The sequence below is a fragment of the Tribolium castaneum genome, chromosome 4, assembly GCF_031307605.1.
Source record: "Tribolium castaneum strain GA2 chromosome 4, icTriCast1.1, whole genome shotgun sequence".
Lineage (NCBI taxonomy): Eukaryota > Metazoa > Arthropoda > Insecta > Coleoptera > Tenebrionidae > Tribolium > Tribolium castaneum.
The window spans coordinates 11,496,607-11,510,922 of NC_087397.1; the positions used below are offsets into that span (position 1 = coordinate 11,496,607).

The 14,316-nt window shown below is 36.9% G+C and overlaps 4 protein-coding genes across 4 annotated transcripts; 1 reads left to right on the plus strand and 3 right to left on the minus strand.

Moving 5' to 3' along the window:
* Positions 1-440: 440 nt before the first annotated feature.
* Positions 441-2,325, minus strand: LOC135266000 (transferrin-like). Its single transcript, XM_064356481.1, has 2 exons — positions 971-2,325; positions 441-923 (listed from the first exon to the last, which is right to left on the minus strand). Exons 1-2 carry the CDS (start codon positions 2,295-2,297, stop codon positions 493-495), a joined length of 1,758 nt encoding a protein of 585 aa, XP_064212551.1. The 5' UTR covers positions 2,298-2,325; the 3' UTR covers positions 441-492.
* Positions 2,326-2,822: 497 nt separating this feature from the next.
* On the minus strand, positions 2,823-4,695 carry LOC135266001 (transferrin-like). Its single transcript, XM_064356484.1, has 2 exons — positions 3,354-4,695; positions 2,823-3,307 (listed from the first exon to the last, which is right to left on the minus strand). The coding sequence occupies exon 1, from the start codon at positions 4,678-4,680 to the stop codon at positions 3,379-3,381; it is 1,302 nt and encodes a 433-aa protein (XP_064212554.1). The 5' UTR covers positions 4,681-4,695; the 3' UTR covers positions 2,823-3,307; positions 3,354-3,378.
* A 510-nt stretch (positions 4,696-5,205) lies between these two features.
* On the minus strand, positions 5,206-8,367 carry Tsf3 (Transferrin 3). Its single transcript, XM_015983124.2, has 6 exons — positions 7,918-8,367; positions 7,356-7,464; positions 7,181-7,308; positions 7,002-7,135; positions 5,737-6,955; positions 5,206-5,690 (listed from the first exon to the last, which is right to left on the minus strand). Exons 1-6 carry the CDS (start codon positions 7,991-7,993, stop codon positions 5,260-5,262), a joined length of 2,097 nt encoding a protein of 698 aa, XP_015838610.1. The 5' UTR covers positions 7,994-8,367; the 3' UTR covers positions 5,206-5,259.
* A 703-nt stretch (positions 8,368-9,070) lies between these two features.
* LOC659960 (uncharacterized protein) lies at positions 9,071-14,294 on the plus strand. The gene is made up of 8 exons (XM_064356482.1): positions 9,071-9,341; positions 9,398-9,634; positions 10,168-10,246; positions 10,296-10,582; positions 10,670-10,970; positions 11,021-11,199; positions 13,495-13,990; positions 14,037-14,294. Exons 3-8 carry the CDS (start codon positions 10,189-10,191, stop codon positions 14,240-14,242), a joined length of 1,527 nt encoding a protein of 508 aa, XP_064212552.1. The 5' UTR covers positions 9,071-9,341; positions 9,398-9,634; positions 10,168-10,188; the 3' UTR covers positions 14,243-14,294.
* Positions 14,295-14,316: the final 22 nt, after the last annotated feature.

Here is a 14,316-nt window from a genome sequence, read left to right on the forward strand (position 1 = left end):
TGACACCCGGAAAAGCTATTAGCGTTCAAAAAACCAGTCGCTTGTTCGAGAAAACTCTCGATAGGTTTAATTGGTTCAAGCTTATTGATGGTCAAATGGAAAGTCTCAATCAGATTCAAGACAGCGGATTACCACGAGTAGCTATCCGCACTCGACAAGGAACTAACAAACTCTTGTACTTCTTGCGCTACTATTCGTTTTGACGAAACCACAGGCCATGGTTTCACCACCCAAACACAGGGGTTTGTACCCATAATCGGTTTGGTGGTACCATCCGGGCACAGAAAACTATAACCCTTAGGAGATAATTCAAAGGGAACAATTGATAAACTCACCTTTTTTGTAGACATAAATTAAAAGAAAATATGAAAGTAGAATCTATTTCACGGTTCGTGCCTCTAAATCAATTTTAAAGGCAGGGTAAATAAAACACTCAACTAGCATAAAAAAATATTTAATATCACAGTGATCATAAGTACTTTTGGTTCCGAATTACTGTAAATTAAATACAAATAAATACATAACGAAAAGATTAAATACTACAGGAATTAAGGAAGACTCACCGTTACAATCAATATCACTAACAATAATATCTTGATACAGGCGTTTCATATTATCAAAATTTCTAACAATTGGGACATTCCTCAGCCTTACAGTGTTATCATGAAACAGAATATTAGGCCTTCCATTATAAGGCCCAAAAAGCAGGAAAGGCGTCGTTAACGACTTGTAATTCCTTCCAAACAGCGTATCTAATTGTAGAAAAACATCGAGGGTATCTTTCATCCAAAGATCGGTACTACCAGACCTGACCATGGCTTGGCCAACTGGAGCCCAACTCAAATGGCAACCTTCAGCCTTATTCTCGCACAAAATATTAAACGAATTTGACTTAACTCGACCAAATTTATTTTCAATCGGACCTGAAAGAAATTTTGTAAAAACACAACTATACAAATTCGGTACTTACTATCGATAAAATCAATAAGTGAGTTTTTTGAAACGAAAGCAACATCTCCTTTCCCTTCTAATAGACACCTCAAAGCTCCAAATTCTCCCAAATACGCGTTACTATCGCAATTTTGGTCGTTTTGGTGCAAAGTTGGGATACAACTCGGGCCGAAGAAACTTCGAACACCTTCCGTGGAAGGACAATTTAGAAGTTTCTTCTCATGTAGCGTATGGACGACTGTGTTCCACGCAATTCCATCAAAAATTGGGAAACAAGCCTTGAAGCCTTGCAAATCTTCAAAATTGGAGATTTTGGTCGTGTTTCGAGTTACCGCGACCGTGAGGTACTTCCCGTTGTCATTGACCGTTTCATAGAAAAGTGTTTTGAGCTTGTAGGAGTTTATCGCTTTGTTTAGCAAGTCTGGTGGTACTATGACAACGTCGGCTGCATTATTCTTAACTGCGTCCATGCAGTGTGTTGTGTTATCCGCTTTGAGACAATCTAAATCTGGTTCAACACCATACACAGCTGCCGATTCCCTCAACCACGAACATTTGGCGTTTTCAAGTACCGAAGTGGTACAAATCCTGATTGTTCTCGGAGGATGACACCCAGAAAAGCTATTAGCGTTTAAAAAACCAGTCGCTTGTTCGAGAAAACTCTCGATGGGTTTAATTGGTTCAAGCTTATTGATGGTCAAATGGAAAGTCTCAATCAAATTTAAGACAGCGGATTGCCACGAGTAGCTATCCGCACTCGACAAGGAACTAACAAACTCTTGTACTTCTTGCGCTACTGTTCGCTTTGACGCAACCACAGGCCATGGTTTCACCACCCAAACACAGGGGTTTGTTCCATTAACCGGTTGGGTGGTACCATCCGGGCACAGGAAACTATAGCCCTCAGGAGATGATTCTGCGCCTCCTGGTACTAGCCCAAAGTGAAGCTTGACATTGTCCAAACGCGCCCAACTAATATCCCCAGCACCGTCTGTCAGACAAAAAAGGGACCCTCGACGCCCCCAGTACTTATCGGACATTTCGCATCGCGAGGGGTTATCGCAAAGTGCGCACAAATTCGGATATTTGGCCTTCAATTCCTGGTCGAGTTTTGGGTTGTTGACCCAAGGCCCGGCTTTGCACGCACTTCGGAAAAATTGCGATGACGATCGGATGCGATTTTCGGTGATGGTGTACTTAGTTTCCCAACTTTGGGGAATGACTGAAGCTTCCAAATACCACAAAAGTGATATTAGTTGGGAATTTTTTTCTGGAATTGGGTTCATTTGAGAGGATTTTGGTCCAATCAGTCTCGTAACCGTAGCTAGGTTGGCAGAAGTTTTCATTTGGCCCTACTATATTCTTATTAACAATGCTACCTTTACGCGCAAAGCGACCGTTTTTGGTCTTTCTGACATAGAACTAGTCTCTGGGGACACGGGATTTAGTATTGTTTTGAGTACATTGAGTACATTTTCTTTGCTGGGAAAAAACTGCGTTTTAGTGACTCGACAACTTGGTGGCGTAGCAGGTGCTCGAATAGAACTCGTTGTTTTTTTGGTTGCTGTTGGTTTAATTCGTTTACATTTGGTTTTTTCTTTATGTTCTTCTTTTATTGGTACCCTTGACGTGGTTTTTATTTTAATAGTGTCTTTTTTTGGGTTTCTGTCGGCTTTTTTGTTCGAGTTGGAGCAATTGTTCATTTTGGAATTGCATCTTTTGTGCAAGTGACAATAAAGCAACAAAAGGAAAAATTGATAAACCCACCTTTTTTGTAGACATAAATTAAGAGAAAATATGAAAGTAGAATCTATTTCACGGTTCGTGCTTCTAAACCAATATTTAAAGACGGGGTAAATAAAACACTCAACTGGCATAAAAAAATATTTAATATCACAGTGATCATAAGTACTTTTGGTTCCGAATTACTGTAAATTAAATACAAATAAATACATAACGAAAAGATTAAATACTACAGGAATTAAGGAAGACGCACCGTTACAATCAATATCACTAACAATAATATCTTGATACAGGCGTTTCATATTATCAAAATTTCTAACAATTGGGACATTTCTCAGCCTTACAGTGTTATCATGAAACAGAATATTAGGCCTTCCATTATAAGGCCCAAAAAGCAGAAAAGGCGTCGTTAACGACTTGTAATTCCTTCCAAACAGCGTATCTAATTGTAGAAAAACATCGAGGGTATCTTTCATCCAAAGATCGGTACTACCAGACCTGACCATGGCTTGCCCAACTGGAGCCCAACTCAAATGGCAACCTTCAGCCTTTTTCTTACACAAAATATTAAACGAATTTGACTTAACTCGACCAAATTTATTTTCAATCGGACCTGAAAAAAAAATTACAAAAACAAACTATACAAATTCGGTACTTACTGTCGATAAAATCAATAAGTGAGTTTTATGAAACGAAAGCAACATCTCCTTTCCTTTCTAATAGACACCTCAAAGCTCCAAATTCGCCCAAATACGAGTTACTATCGCAATTTTGGTGGTTTTGGTGCAAAGTTGGGATACAACTCGGGCCAAAGAAACTTTGAACACCTTCTGTGGAAGGACAATTTAGAAGTTTCTTCTCATGTAACGTATGGACCACTGTGTTCCACGCAATTCCATCAAAAATAGGGAAACAAGCCTTGAAGCCTTGCAAATCTTCAAAATTGGAGATTTTGGTCGTGTTTCGAGTTACCGCGACCGTGAGGTACTTCCCGTTGTCATTGACCGTTTCATAGAAAAGTGTTTGGAGCTTGTAAGAGTTTATCGCTTTATTTAGCAAGTCTGGTGGTACTATAACAACGTCGGCAGCATTATTCTTAACTGCGTCCATGCAGTGTGTTGTGTTATCTGCTTTGAGACAATCTAAATCTGGTTCAACACCATACACAGCTGCCGATTCCCTCAACCACGAACATTTGGCGTTTTCAAGTACCGAAGTGGTACAAATCCTGATTGTTCTCGGAGGATGACACCCGGAAAAGCTATTAGCGTTTAAAAAACCAGTCGCTTGTTCGAGAAAACTTTCGATGGGTTTAATTGGTTCAAGCTTATTGATTGTCAAATGGAAAGTCTCAATCAAATTTAAGACAGCGGATTGCCACGAGTAGCTATCCGCACTCGACAAGGAACTAACAAACTCTTGTACTTCTTGCGCTACTGTTCGTTTTGACGCAACCACAGGCCATGGTTTCACCACCCAAACACAGGGATTTGTACCATTAACCGGTTTGGTGGTACCATCCGGGCACAAGAAACTATAACCCTCAGGAGATGATTCTGCACCTCCTGGTACTAGCCCAAAGTGAAGCTTGACATCGTCCAAACGCGCCCAGCTAATATCCCCAGCACCGTCTGTCAGACAAAAAAGGGACCCTCGAGGCCCCCAGTACTTATCGGACATTTCGCATTGCGAGGGGTTATCGCAAAGTGCGCACAAATTCGGGTATTTAGCCTTCAGTTCCTGGTCGAGTTTTGGGTTGTTGACCCAAGGCCCGGCTTTGCACGCACTTCGGAAAAATTGCGATGACGATCGGATGCGATTTTCGGTGATGGTGTACTTAGTTTCGCAACTTTGGGGAATGACTGAAGCTTCCAAATACCACAAAAGTGATATTAGTTGGGATTTTTTTATTGGAATTGGGTACATTTGAGAGGATTTTGGTTCAATCGGTCTCGTAACCGTAGCCAGGGTGGCAGAAGTTCTCATTTGGTCCTACTATATTCTTATTAACAGTGCTACCTTTACGCGCAAAGCGACCGTTTTTGGTCTTTCTGACATAGAACTAGTCTCTGGCGACACGAGATTTAGTATTTTTTTGAGTACATTGAGTACATTTTTTTTTGCTGGGAAAAAACTGCATTTTAGTGACTCGACAACTTGGTGGCGTAGCAGGTGCTCGAATAGAACTCGTTGTTTTTTTGGTTGCTGTTGGTTTAATTCGTTTACATTTAGTTTATTCTTAATCTTCTTTTTCTTTGGTACCCTTGACGTGGTTTTTATTTTAATAGTGTCTTTTTTTGGGTTTCTGTCGGCTTTTTTGTTCGAGTTTGAGCAATTGTTCATTTTGGAATTGCATCTTTTGTGCAAGTGACAATAAAGCAACAAAGGGAAAAATTGATAAACCCACCTGTTTTGTAGACATAAATTAAGAGAAAATATGAAAGTAGAATCTATTTCACGGTTCGTGCTTCTAAACCAATATTTAAAGACGGGGTAAATAAAACACTCAACTGGCATAAAAAAATATTTAATATCACAGTGATCATAAGTACTTTTGGTTCCGAATTACTGTAAATTAAATACAAATAAATACATAACGAAAAGATTAAATACTACAGGAATTAAGGAAGACGCACCGTTACAATCAATATCACTAACAATAATATCTTGATACAGGCGTTTCATATTATCAAAATTTCTAACAATTGGGACATTTCTCAGCCTTACAGTGTTATCATGAAACAGAATATTAGGCCTTCCATTATAAGGCCCAAAAAGCAGAAAAGGCGTCGTTAACGACTTGTAATTCCTTCCAAACAGCGTATCTAATTGTAGAAAAACATCGAGGGTATCTTTCATCCAAAGATCGGTACTACCAGACCTGACCATGGCTTGCCCAACTGGAGCCCAACTCAAATGGCAACCTTCAGCCTTTTTCTTACACAAAATATTAAACGAATTTGACTTAACTCGACCAAATTTATTTTCAATCGGACCTGAAAAAAAAATTACAAAAACAAACTATACAAATTCGGTACTTACTGTCGATAAAATCAATAAGTGAGTTTTTTGAAACGAAAGCAACATCTCCTTTCCTTTCTAATAGACACCTCAAAGCTCCAAATTCGCCCAAATACGAGTTACTATCGCAATTTTGGTGGTTTTGGTGCAAAGTTGGGATACAACTCGGGCCAAAGAAACTTTGAACACCTTCTGTGGAAGGACAATTTAGAAGTTTCTTCTCATGTAACGTATGGACCACTGTGTTCCACGCAATTCCATCAAAAATAGGGAAACAAGCCTTGAAGCCTTGCAAATCTTCAAAATTGGAGATTTTGGTCGTGTTTCGAGTTACCGCGACCGTGAGGTACTTCCCGTTGTCATTGACGGTTTCATAGAAAAGTGTTTTGAGCTTGTAGGAGTTTATCGCTTTGTTTAGCAAGTCTGGTGGTACTATAACAACGTCGGCTGCATTATTCTTAACTGCGTCCATGCAGTGTGTTGTGTTATCCGCTTTGAGACAATCTAAATCTGGTTCAACACCATACACAGCTGCCGATTCCCTCAACCACGAACATTTGGCGTTTTCAAGTACCGAAGTGGTACAAATCCTGATTGTTCTCGGAGGATGACACCCAGAAAAGCTATTAGCGTTTAAAAAACCAGTCGCTTGTTCGAGAAAACTCTCGATGGGTTTAATTGGTTCAAGCTTATTGATGGTCAAATGGAAAGTCTCAATCAAATTTAAGACAGCGGATTGCCACGAGTAGCTATCCGCACTCGACAAGGAACTAACAAACTCTTGTACTTCTTGCGCTACTGTTCGCTTTGACGCAACCACAGGCCATGGTTTCACCACCCAAACACAGGGGTTTGTTCCATTAACTGGTCTGGTGGTACCATCCGGGCACAGAAAACTATAACCCTCAGGAGATGATTCTGCACCTCCTGGTACCAGCCCAAAGTGAAGCTTGACATCATCCAAACGCGCCCAGCTAATATCCCCAGCACCATCTGTCAGACAAAAAAGAGACCCTCGACGTCCCCAGTACTTATCGGACATTTCGCATCGCGAGGGGTTATCGCAAAGTGCGCACAAATTCGGATATTTAGCCTTCAGTTCCTGGTCGAGTTTTGGGTTGTTGACCCAAGGCCCGGCTTTGCACGCACTTCGGAAAAATTGCGATGACGATCGGATGCGATTTTCGGTGATGGTGTACTTAGTTTCGCAACTTTGAGGAATGACTGAAGCTTCCAAATACTACAAAAGTGATATTAGTTGGGGAAAATTTATAGGAACTGGGTACATTTGAGAGGATTTTGGTCCAATCGGTCTCGTAGCCGTAGCCAGGGTGGCAGAAGTTCTTGTCTTTGAGGTCGTGTTTGCTTTTGATGCCTGACGCATTCTGGATTACAGCCACCACCTCGTATTCATACTTGTCTAAAAGTTTTAATTTGGTTTATGTTTCGGAAAAGTTGTATGTACCTTCGGTGTAACGCAACTCGTTTGTGAGCAAAACCTCAATCTCGGAGTTTGTGGCCGTTACTAAATCTTCCGGGGTAAAGACTGAAAAATCGGCTTTTCCTTTGGAGATTTTACGCAAACAGTCTAGCCTATGGAAGCCAGTAATTAACTCAAGAAATTTATGAGTTGAATATACCTGTCTATTCCAAGAACACATTCAACTTTACTGTCTGGTTTATCCAGAATTGGGCAATAACGCCCTGAGCGTTTGAAACCTCCTCGTCCATCAACTACACACAGTTTGTCTAGAAATGCGGAAAAATTGTGTCAGGGACCAAAAAAATTTGCATTTTATTTAAATTCTCATCAATACGGAAAAACGAAAAAACCTGTTCTTATGAATCTTATGACGGCATTAAATAAACAAAATAAAATAAATACGAAACATTTTTATCAATTCCTGGTAGCACCAAACCTATTAAAAACTCATTATCATTCTTCTCTTATCATTTGTTGTCCTGGCAACATTTCTGTCTCCCGAGTTCATTCAAATATTGTTTACGTTTCTCCGTAAAAAAGGATGTGCAGTATTTATGGAACAACTTAACAACATATTAAGTTCAAGGTAGCGTAAAGTCTGACCTTCAGGTTTTTATTGTATCCCAAAATAAAAGAAAAGTGTCCGGTTTTGGGATAAACACCAAAAACGCAATTCAGTTATGATAAATGATAACAAGGTAGTTACCTAAAAGACTTACATTTCTCTCCATAGACCCAAGAGACGAGGAAAAAAAGCACAAGTAATAAAATAGTCCTCTCAATTTTTGTACTCATGACACCAACTCACTACTCTGCGGTATGAAAAACACTGATTATAGTTAATGCGTCCGTTGAGGGTCTATTCTGTTGTTTCTGTTCTTGATAAATGAAGGACATTGCCGCTGAGAGATTGAACCGCAAAGGTAGTAAGATTGGATGGATGGGTTTCCCGACATGTGCTTGGGGTTTTACGCATAGGTGGGAGGACCCAGCGACTACTGTTACAAGAAAAATAAGAAGTCGCAGTCAATTATCCTCGCGGGAATTCGCAGTAAACACATTACAAATAATTAACTGAGATTTGCATAAATTGTTTCCATAAAATGTTGTCCTTCAATACAGAAAAATAGAAATTGGGGTAATGTGCAAGTCGATGTCTTTTCACTTTCCTTGATAAGAGATTTAATAACAAGGAGTTTACGTCATAATTGTGTCGTATCTCTTCTAACATTTAGAATCTAATCAAATGAGTGAGTAAGCGTAAAACGATTATAATAAATCCTTCATTCAGTATGAAGAAATTAAGTGAGTTTTGTTTTCTGTTTTAATTGTGTAATTAATATAAATGGCATGGGACTGAATAGGCTACTTAATTAGGTTCCTCTTCATCAGCGGGAAGAAAAACATTACGCAACGCTTGAATGGCACTACAAATGTATTTTTAATAAATTACATAAGTTTGAAAGTTCTGACGAGAAACTTACACTTTTTATTTAGCGACTTTAATTAAATGTACACAATACGACACTAAACCCAAATTAAGGAAGAGCCAATTTAAGAAAAGAATAAAAATTCTTTTGGGTTTATTGCCACAGTAGATAATTATTATTATTAATTAAGACCGCTTACGGGAGAAACTACTATATTCAAGTTTTAAAGCGATACCCATTTTTAGTTTTGAAAACTTATGAATTTATGTTACTCAGGTTGAGAGTAATTATTATTTAATAATATTGTTGTTATTATTATGTTATTAGGCAACATGTCGCTTGGTTTATCTGTATTACGTGTTGCCTACCGTTTATCCATTTTTTAGCAAAAAAATTAGTTGCGAAAAATTCAAATCAAAATGCTATTTATACAAATTTATGGAAAATACATCGTTTATTACAACTTTAAACAATTTTTGCATCTACTTGTTTTAAACCTAGACTTTGTGGTGTTTTATGGGAATTTTCGAAGGGCTCAGGTAGAAATTCCTTTCACCCAACAACTTTCCCACTTTAGCATCAAACCGCTCAAAATGAATTAATCGTGTCAATGTCCAGTTAACTAAATGGGTCAACATTCTTAACACGAATCCATGAATTCATTAAAGTCGATACGGAGGAGAAAGCCGAGCAAAACTTTGTGCAAATTGAATGTGCGACAACTAGTGTTTATTTATCGTTACTGACTTCCCATTATAATTATTTTTAGAACAGTGTCAAAGTTGTTGCGTGGAGCGGTGATGTGTACGGTTTGCAATTATACAAAACAACTACAAGTATACAAAACAATATGCTATACCCTGCAGATATACAATAATCAGTTGGAAAGTGATAAAGCATGAAAGATGCTGATTTTAGTGGCAACTAGTGACAAAATAGGCAAAGGAGTTCAACACTTATCGAGGAACAGGCGGAGTAGTTTAACCAGACAGGAATAGATCGGATCGTGAGTATTTAAATTCAATCGGAGTTTTAATAATACGAGCAAAAGTGTGGTAAAAGTTATGTAATGTTTGGCTAATGATAATTTAAATGGACAGTTGACATTAGATTCCACGTAGTCATAAATTGAGCATTTTCAAGACACTATTTTCAGATTCAATAAAATGTTTGAAATAACCCATGATTCGACTTCTACGTTTATCTATTTACATTCAGATTAACACGTTCATTCCCCTTATTTTTTACATTGTTATCTCGGTTAGGGTTGTCTGTTTCAATTTTATTTAAAAACAGAACGGATTTTACAATATTTACTTATTTTAATAATAGCTGTAATTAGTGAGACTTAAAAGTTTATAATGACATAATTATAATGAAAATATCAAGCGCTGCAATGAAGCGAATTTGAATAGACAATAAAATTAATCATTAAATTAAGTACAGCAGATAAATTTTATCATTTAGTTGATAAAAATATGAAACTTGGCATTACCCACTCAACCTTAGAATTGAATCCTTCCTTGTTTTACCTTCCAGTCGAACCTTCATGTACTTAAAATGCACATAAACAAGAAACTGCTGCCCATAAAGGCGCACTATTTTTTCTTCATGGCAGGTGAGTCAATCCTGATCAGTTTTGCATTATTCTGTATTAATAATTTCAGCAATGGGGCCCATTTTGCCACAACTCTCCGTCTATGGTAAAGAACTGGGCATTTCCTCGGTCGTGATGGGCACAATTACCGGAATCTTACCATTTGCCTTTCTTTTTGCCAAACCTTTGTTCGGACTTTTGGTCGATATTTACCGAGATTACCGCAAAACAATTTTCATGATGCTGATTATTGTCATGACGGTTTCTTATACTGTTATGAATTTTATACCAGCAAGGGAGTTGCTAGAGATGGAGTTCAGGAACGTCAGCGCTGCTGTGGATTCATGTAATGTTACAGTCAGTAGATTAATGTTGCACAATTACTGATAATAGAGATAATTATGTTGTGGTTTTGTCTATAATAGTAATTAATTTATTTTTCAGGATGAATGCTCGAATCGCACTCGAGTGCTGTGCAAAAGTGATTGTTTTGCCAACAATGAGACGAGTTTTCTAGTCACGAGTGACTCAAGACCGCAAATTTGTGCCTTGACTGAAATTTCGAATAAAGCAAATTCGTCAAAAACGTGTGATATTTTCTGTAGTAATAAGGACTCGGAGATCCATCCCGGATGTTTGTACAAATCAATCTCTTTTTGGAGCTTTGTGATACTGATGTCGATCGGGACTATAGGTTTCAACGTTGTTAATTCAATCAGTGATGCGATTTGTTTTGACGTGATTGGTAACACTGTCTTCAAAAACGGAAAAAGCCTCTTAAATTCGAAATTTCAGGAGAAGACGGTGATTATGGTAAACAGAGAGTTTGGGGGACCATTGGTTTTGGCCTCACTGCTTTAATTTCCGGATACGTTGTTAACCTTTTTTCGGAAAATACAGTCAACTATACTCCAGCTTTCATAATTATTTTCGTCTGTTCAATTATAGACATCATCGCCTGCATCAAACTTGAGGTAATAAAGTGTTAACTTTTCAAGAAAAAAATTACCAGATCCGAACTGATATACAGGGTCACCTAAGGGTGCGTAATCGGTCTATAACTTTTTTGTTACTATTATATTGGTATATTGCTATATCGTTTCCATTATCCGATAGATCGACCAAAAGTCCACAAAATAATTGTTATTTATTGTTATTTATTTATATATGTGTTTTTAGAAAGCATTTTATTCACGCAAGAATGAGTAAGTCCGAGGGCGTCAGCCCGAGTGTTTAATATTTTTAAGTGGAAAAAATGGGTCCAAAACACGGATGCAATACAAAGCTTTATCCACAATCACCACATTGACAAAATGGAATTAATCGAAATTAAATTTTAATTTTTTATTATTTCATTAGTGGATAATACAATGTGTTCAAAAATGGTTGTTCATCAAGTCGGCTATGGAATTTAAACTCAATGTGCCGCTTCGTTCAAATGACTATTGTAGTCTGAATATTGCCACTTTTCTCAAATCTTTTAATTCGCTTTTTGCTCACTTTTTTGCATTCTTTGACAAAGCTGTTTTTAATTATAGGGTTTGTCTTTATTTGTATTTTGTTTTCGGGGTTTTTTGTTTGTAAATGAAGCCTTTTTACGGATCTGTAACTTTGATGGCTTTCACAATTTAAATTAAGCGGCACATTACGTTCAAATTTTATAAGTGACTTGGTGAACAACCATTTTTGAACACATTGTACATAGTAGTGGAATAAAGCTACTTTACTTAGTGAGTAATAGGTCTCTTTATACGCTTCATACGCTTTAAACGCGTAAGTGTGTATAAAACTTCAATTATAATGTGATAATGGATAAAAATATTTGTATTATACACAGGGTGGTGAACCAAAGTTCAATTTTTTTATATACCATGCGATTTTTTTTTAAATTTTGATCTAATTATCCATGACAGTTTCGCCAGCAGTGAAACGAATTGCGTAAATAACTTCAACATTCATAAAAATATAACATAAAAAATTATATTGGGATCTTATTTCTGTAATGGACATCGGGTTAACGCAACTGTCATGGATAACTAGATCAAAATTTTAGAAAATTGCATAGTATTTTTGCATAATTAGATTTTACACAAAAAAATAATGTAACTTTATATAAATTTATATGAGCCTATCTTTTTTCGTTTCGGAACTATTCACGTTTTGGCCAATTTTTGAAAAATCTCTGCAAAGTCGCCTATGATTATTTTTCGATAAATTTTTAACAGAAAAATTCAGAATGCCTTGCTGTTTTAGCAAATAGTCAACCTTTACTTTAAACACGCCGATAATGTACAGGGTGTACCAAAACGCAAAAAGTAGAATAACTCTTTTTTTTTTTCAAATTTTAAATGTACTTCATTACACGCATCGATAGCATTTTTATAAGCTTTTTAACGATGTGCGGTTTGTATAGAAAATTAGAAATATTTCTTAAAGTGTTAAATTTTTTTTTCTTTTTTTTAATTTATTATTAATTCTTGATGAGTAAAATTGATTTACGTATCAAATAATAATTAAATTACTGATGTAATTAGTCACATTAGTACATATCAAAAAAGAAATAACCATTTGACTTATCAGATTCTAGGATAACAAATTTTCATGTAATAAAATGTTTTTTTTGAAAAATCTCGAAAAATGTTTTAAAATTGTTATGAAAACCCTAAATCATTAGAAAGCTTATGTTAACTGTTATCGATACATGTAAAAAAATACATGGTGTTCCATTTGAAAAAAATGAGTTATTCAACTTTTTGCGTTTTGGCACACCCTGTACAAGCAAAAGTCGACTATTTGCAAAAACTGCAAAGTATTCTGAGTTTTTCTGTGACAAATTTGTCAGAAAATATTTATTGGCGACATCGTAGTGATCTTTCAAAAATTGGTCTTTTTTATAACAAAAAGTTGAATATTTCCGAAACAAAAGACATAGACCTATAATAATTTACACAAAATTACATTATTTTTTTATGTGCAATCTAATTATGCAAAAATATATAAACTGTTTCATTTAAAAAAGTATAATTTTGATTCTCCTCCGTGTATACAACACCCTTTGTATAGTAAAAATATTTTTAGTTTGTGTACTTTAAGTCGATAACGTATAATGAAAACTCCAGAGCAATATTTTATACAGCAAAAAAGTTATTGACCGATTGATTACAAACCCTTGAGTCACCTTGTATGTAAAAATTTGTCAGGTTTCTGTTTTTTTTATCTACTTCTATATTATAACTAAAAATATTTTATATTAAAACTAATTATTGCAGCTTCCTGTAATTCCGGTCCCCGAAAACATCTTCAAGGACTTGAAGAAGCTCTTGAATAATCGCTACGTGGTGACTTTCATCACTTTTGCCATTTTCGCTGGGATTCTCGACGGCTTAATTATATACTTCCTTTTTTGGCACTTGCAAGAACTGGCGGTGGCCACAAACACCCCCAACGTGAAGCTAATCGAGGGTTTGGTGGTCGCTGCTGAAACTCTAGGTGGCGAAGTAATTTTTTTCTCAGTTGCGGGGAAAATCCTCGACCGAATTGGCCACGTGCACTGTTTCAGCATGTGTTTTATTAATTACGCCCTTCGCTTGGGGTTAATTTCAATCGCACCCTCGCCGTGGTGGATTGTCCCGATTGAGTTTTTTATGCAAGGGCCAACTTACGCTCTTACTTACACCACCATCGTGGCGTACGCTAATGAATTGGCCCCACCAGGAGCCTCAGCCACTATGCAAGGAATTGCAGCAGGGATGGACGATGGGATTGGTGGGTTTTCATGGTTAAAAAACATCAAAATTACAATTTCTTTTAGGATACGCCATCGGGAGTATTCTTGGAGGAGTTTTGTACGAATATCTCGGAAGTCAATACACGTTGCAAATTTTTAGCGCGTTTGGGCTGATTTGTAGCCTTTCGCATTTATTGCTGCATAAGACTATACTTCGGCTGGAAGTTCCCGAAAAAAGTGTGGAGTACAAAAGCCCGGAAGAGGCCTACAAGGCGGCGGAGATTAGTTGATTTTTTGTTAATAAGTTATACAGACAGAATAAAAGTTTATTTTTTGAGTCAATATTATTTTTTTCCCTCAATAC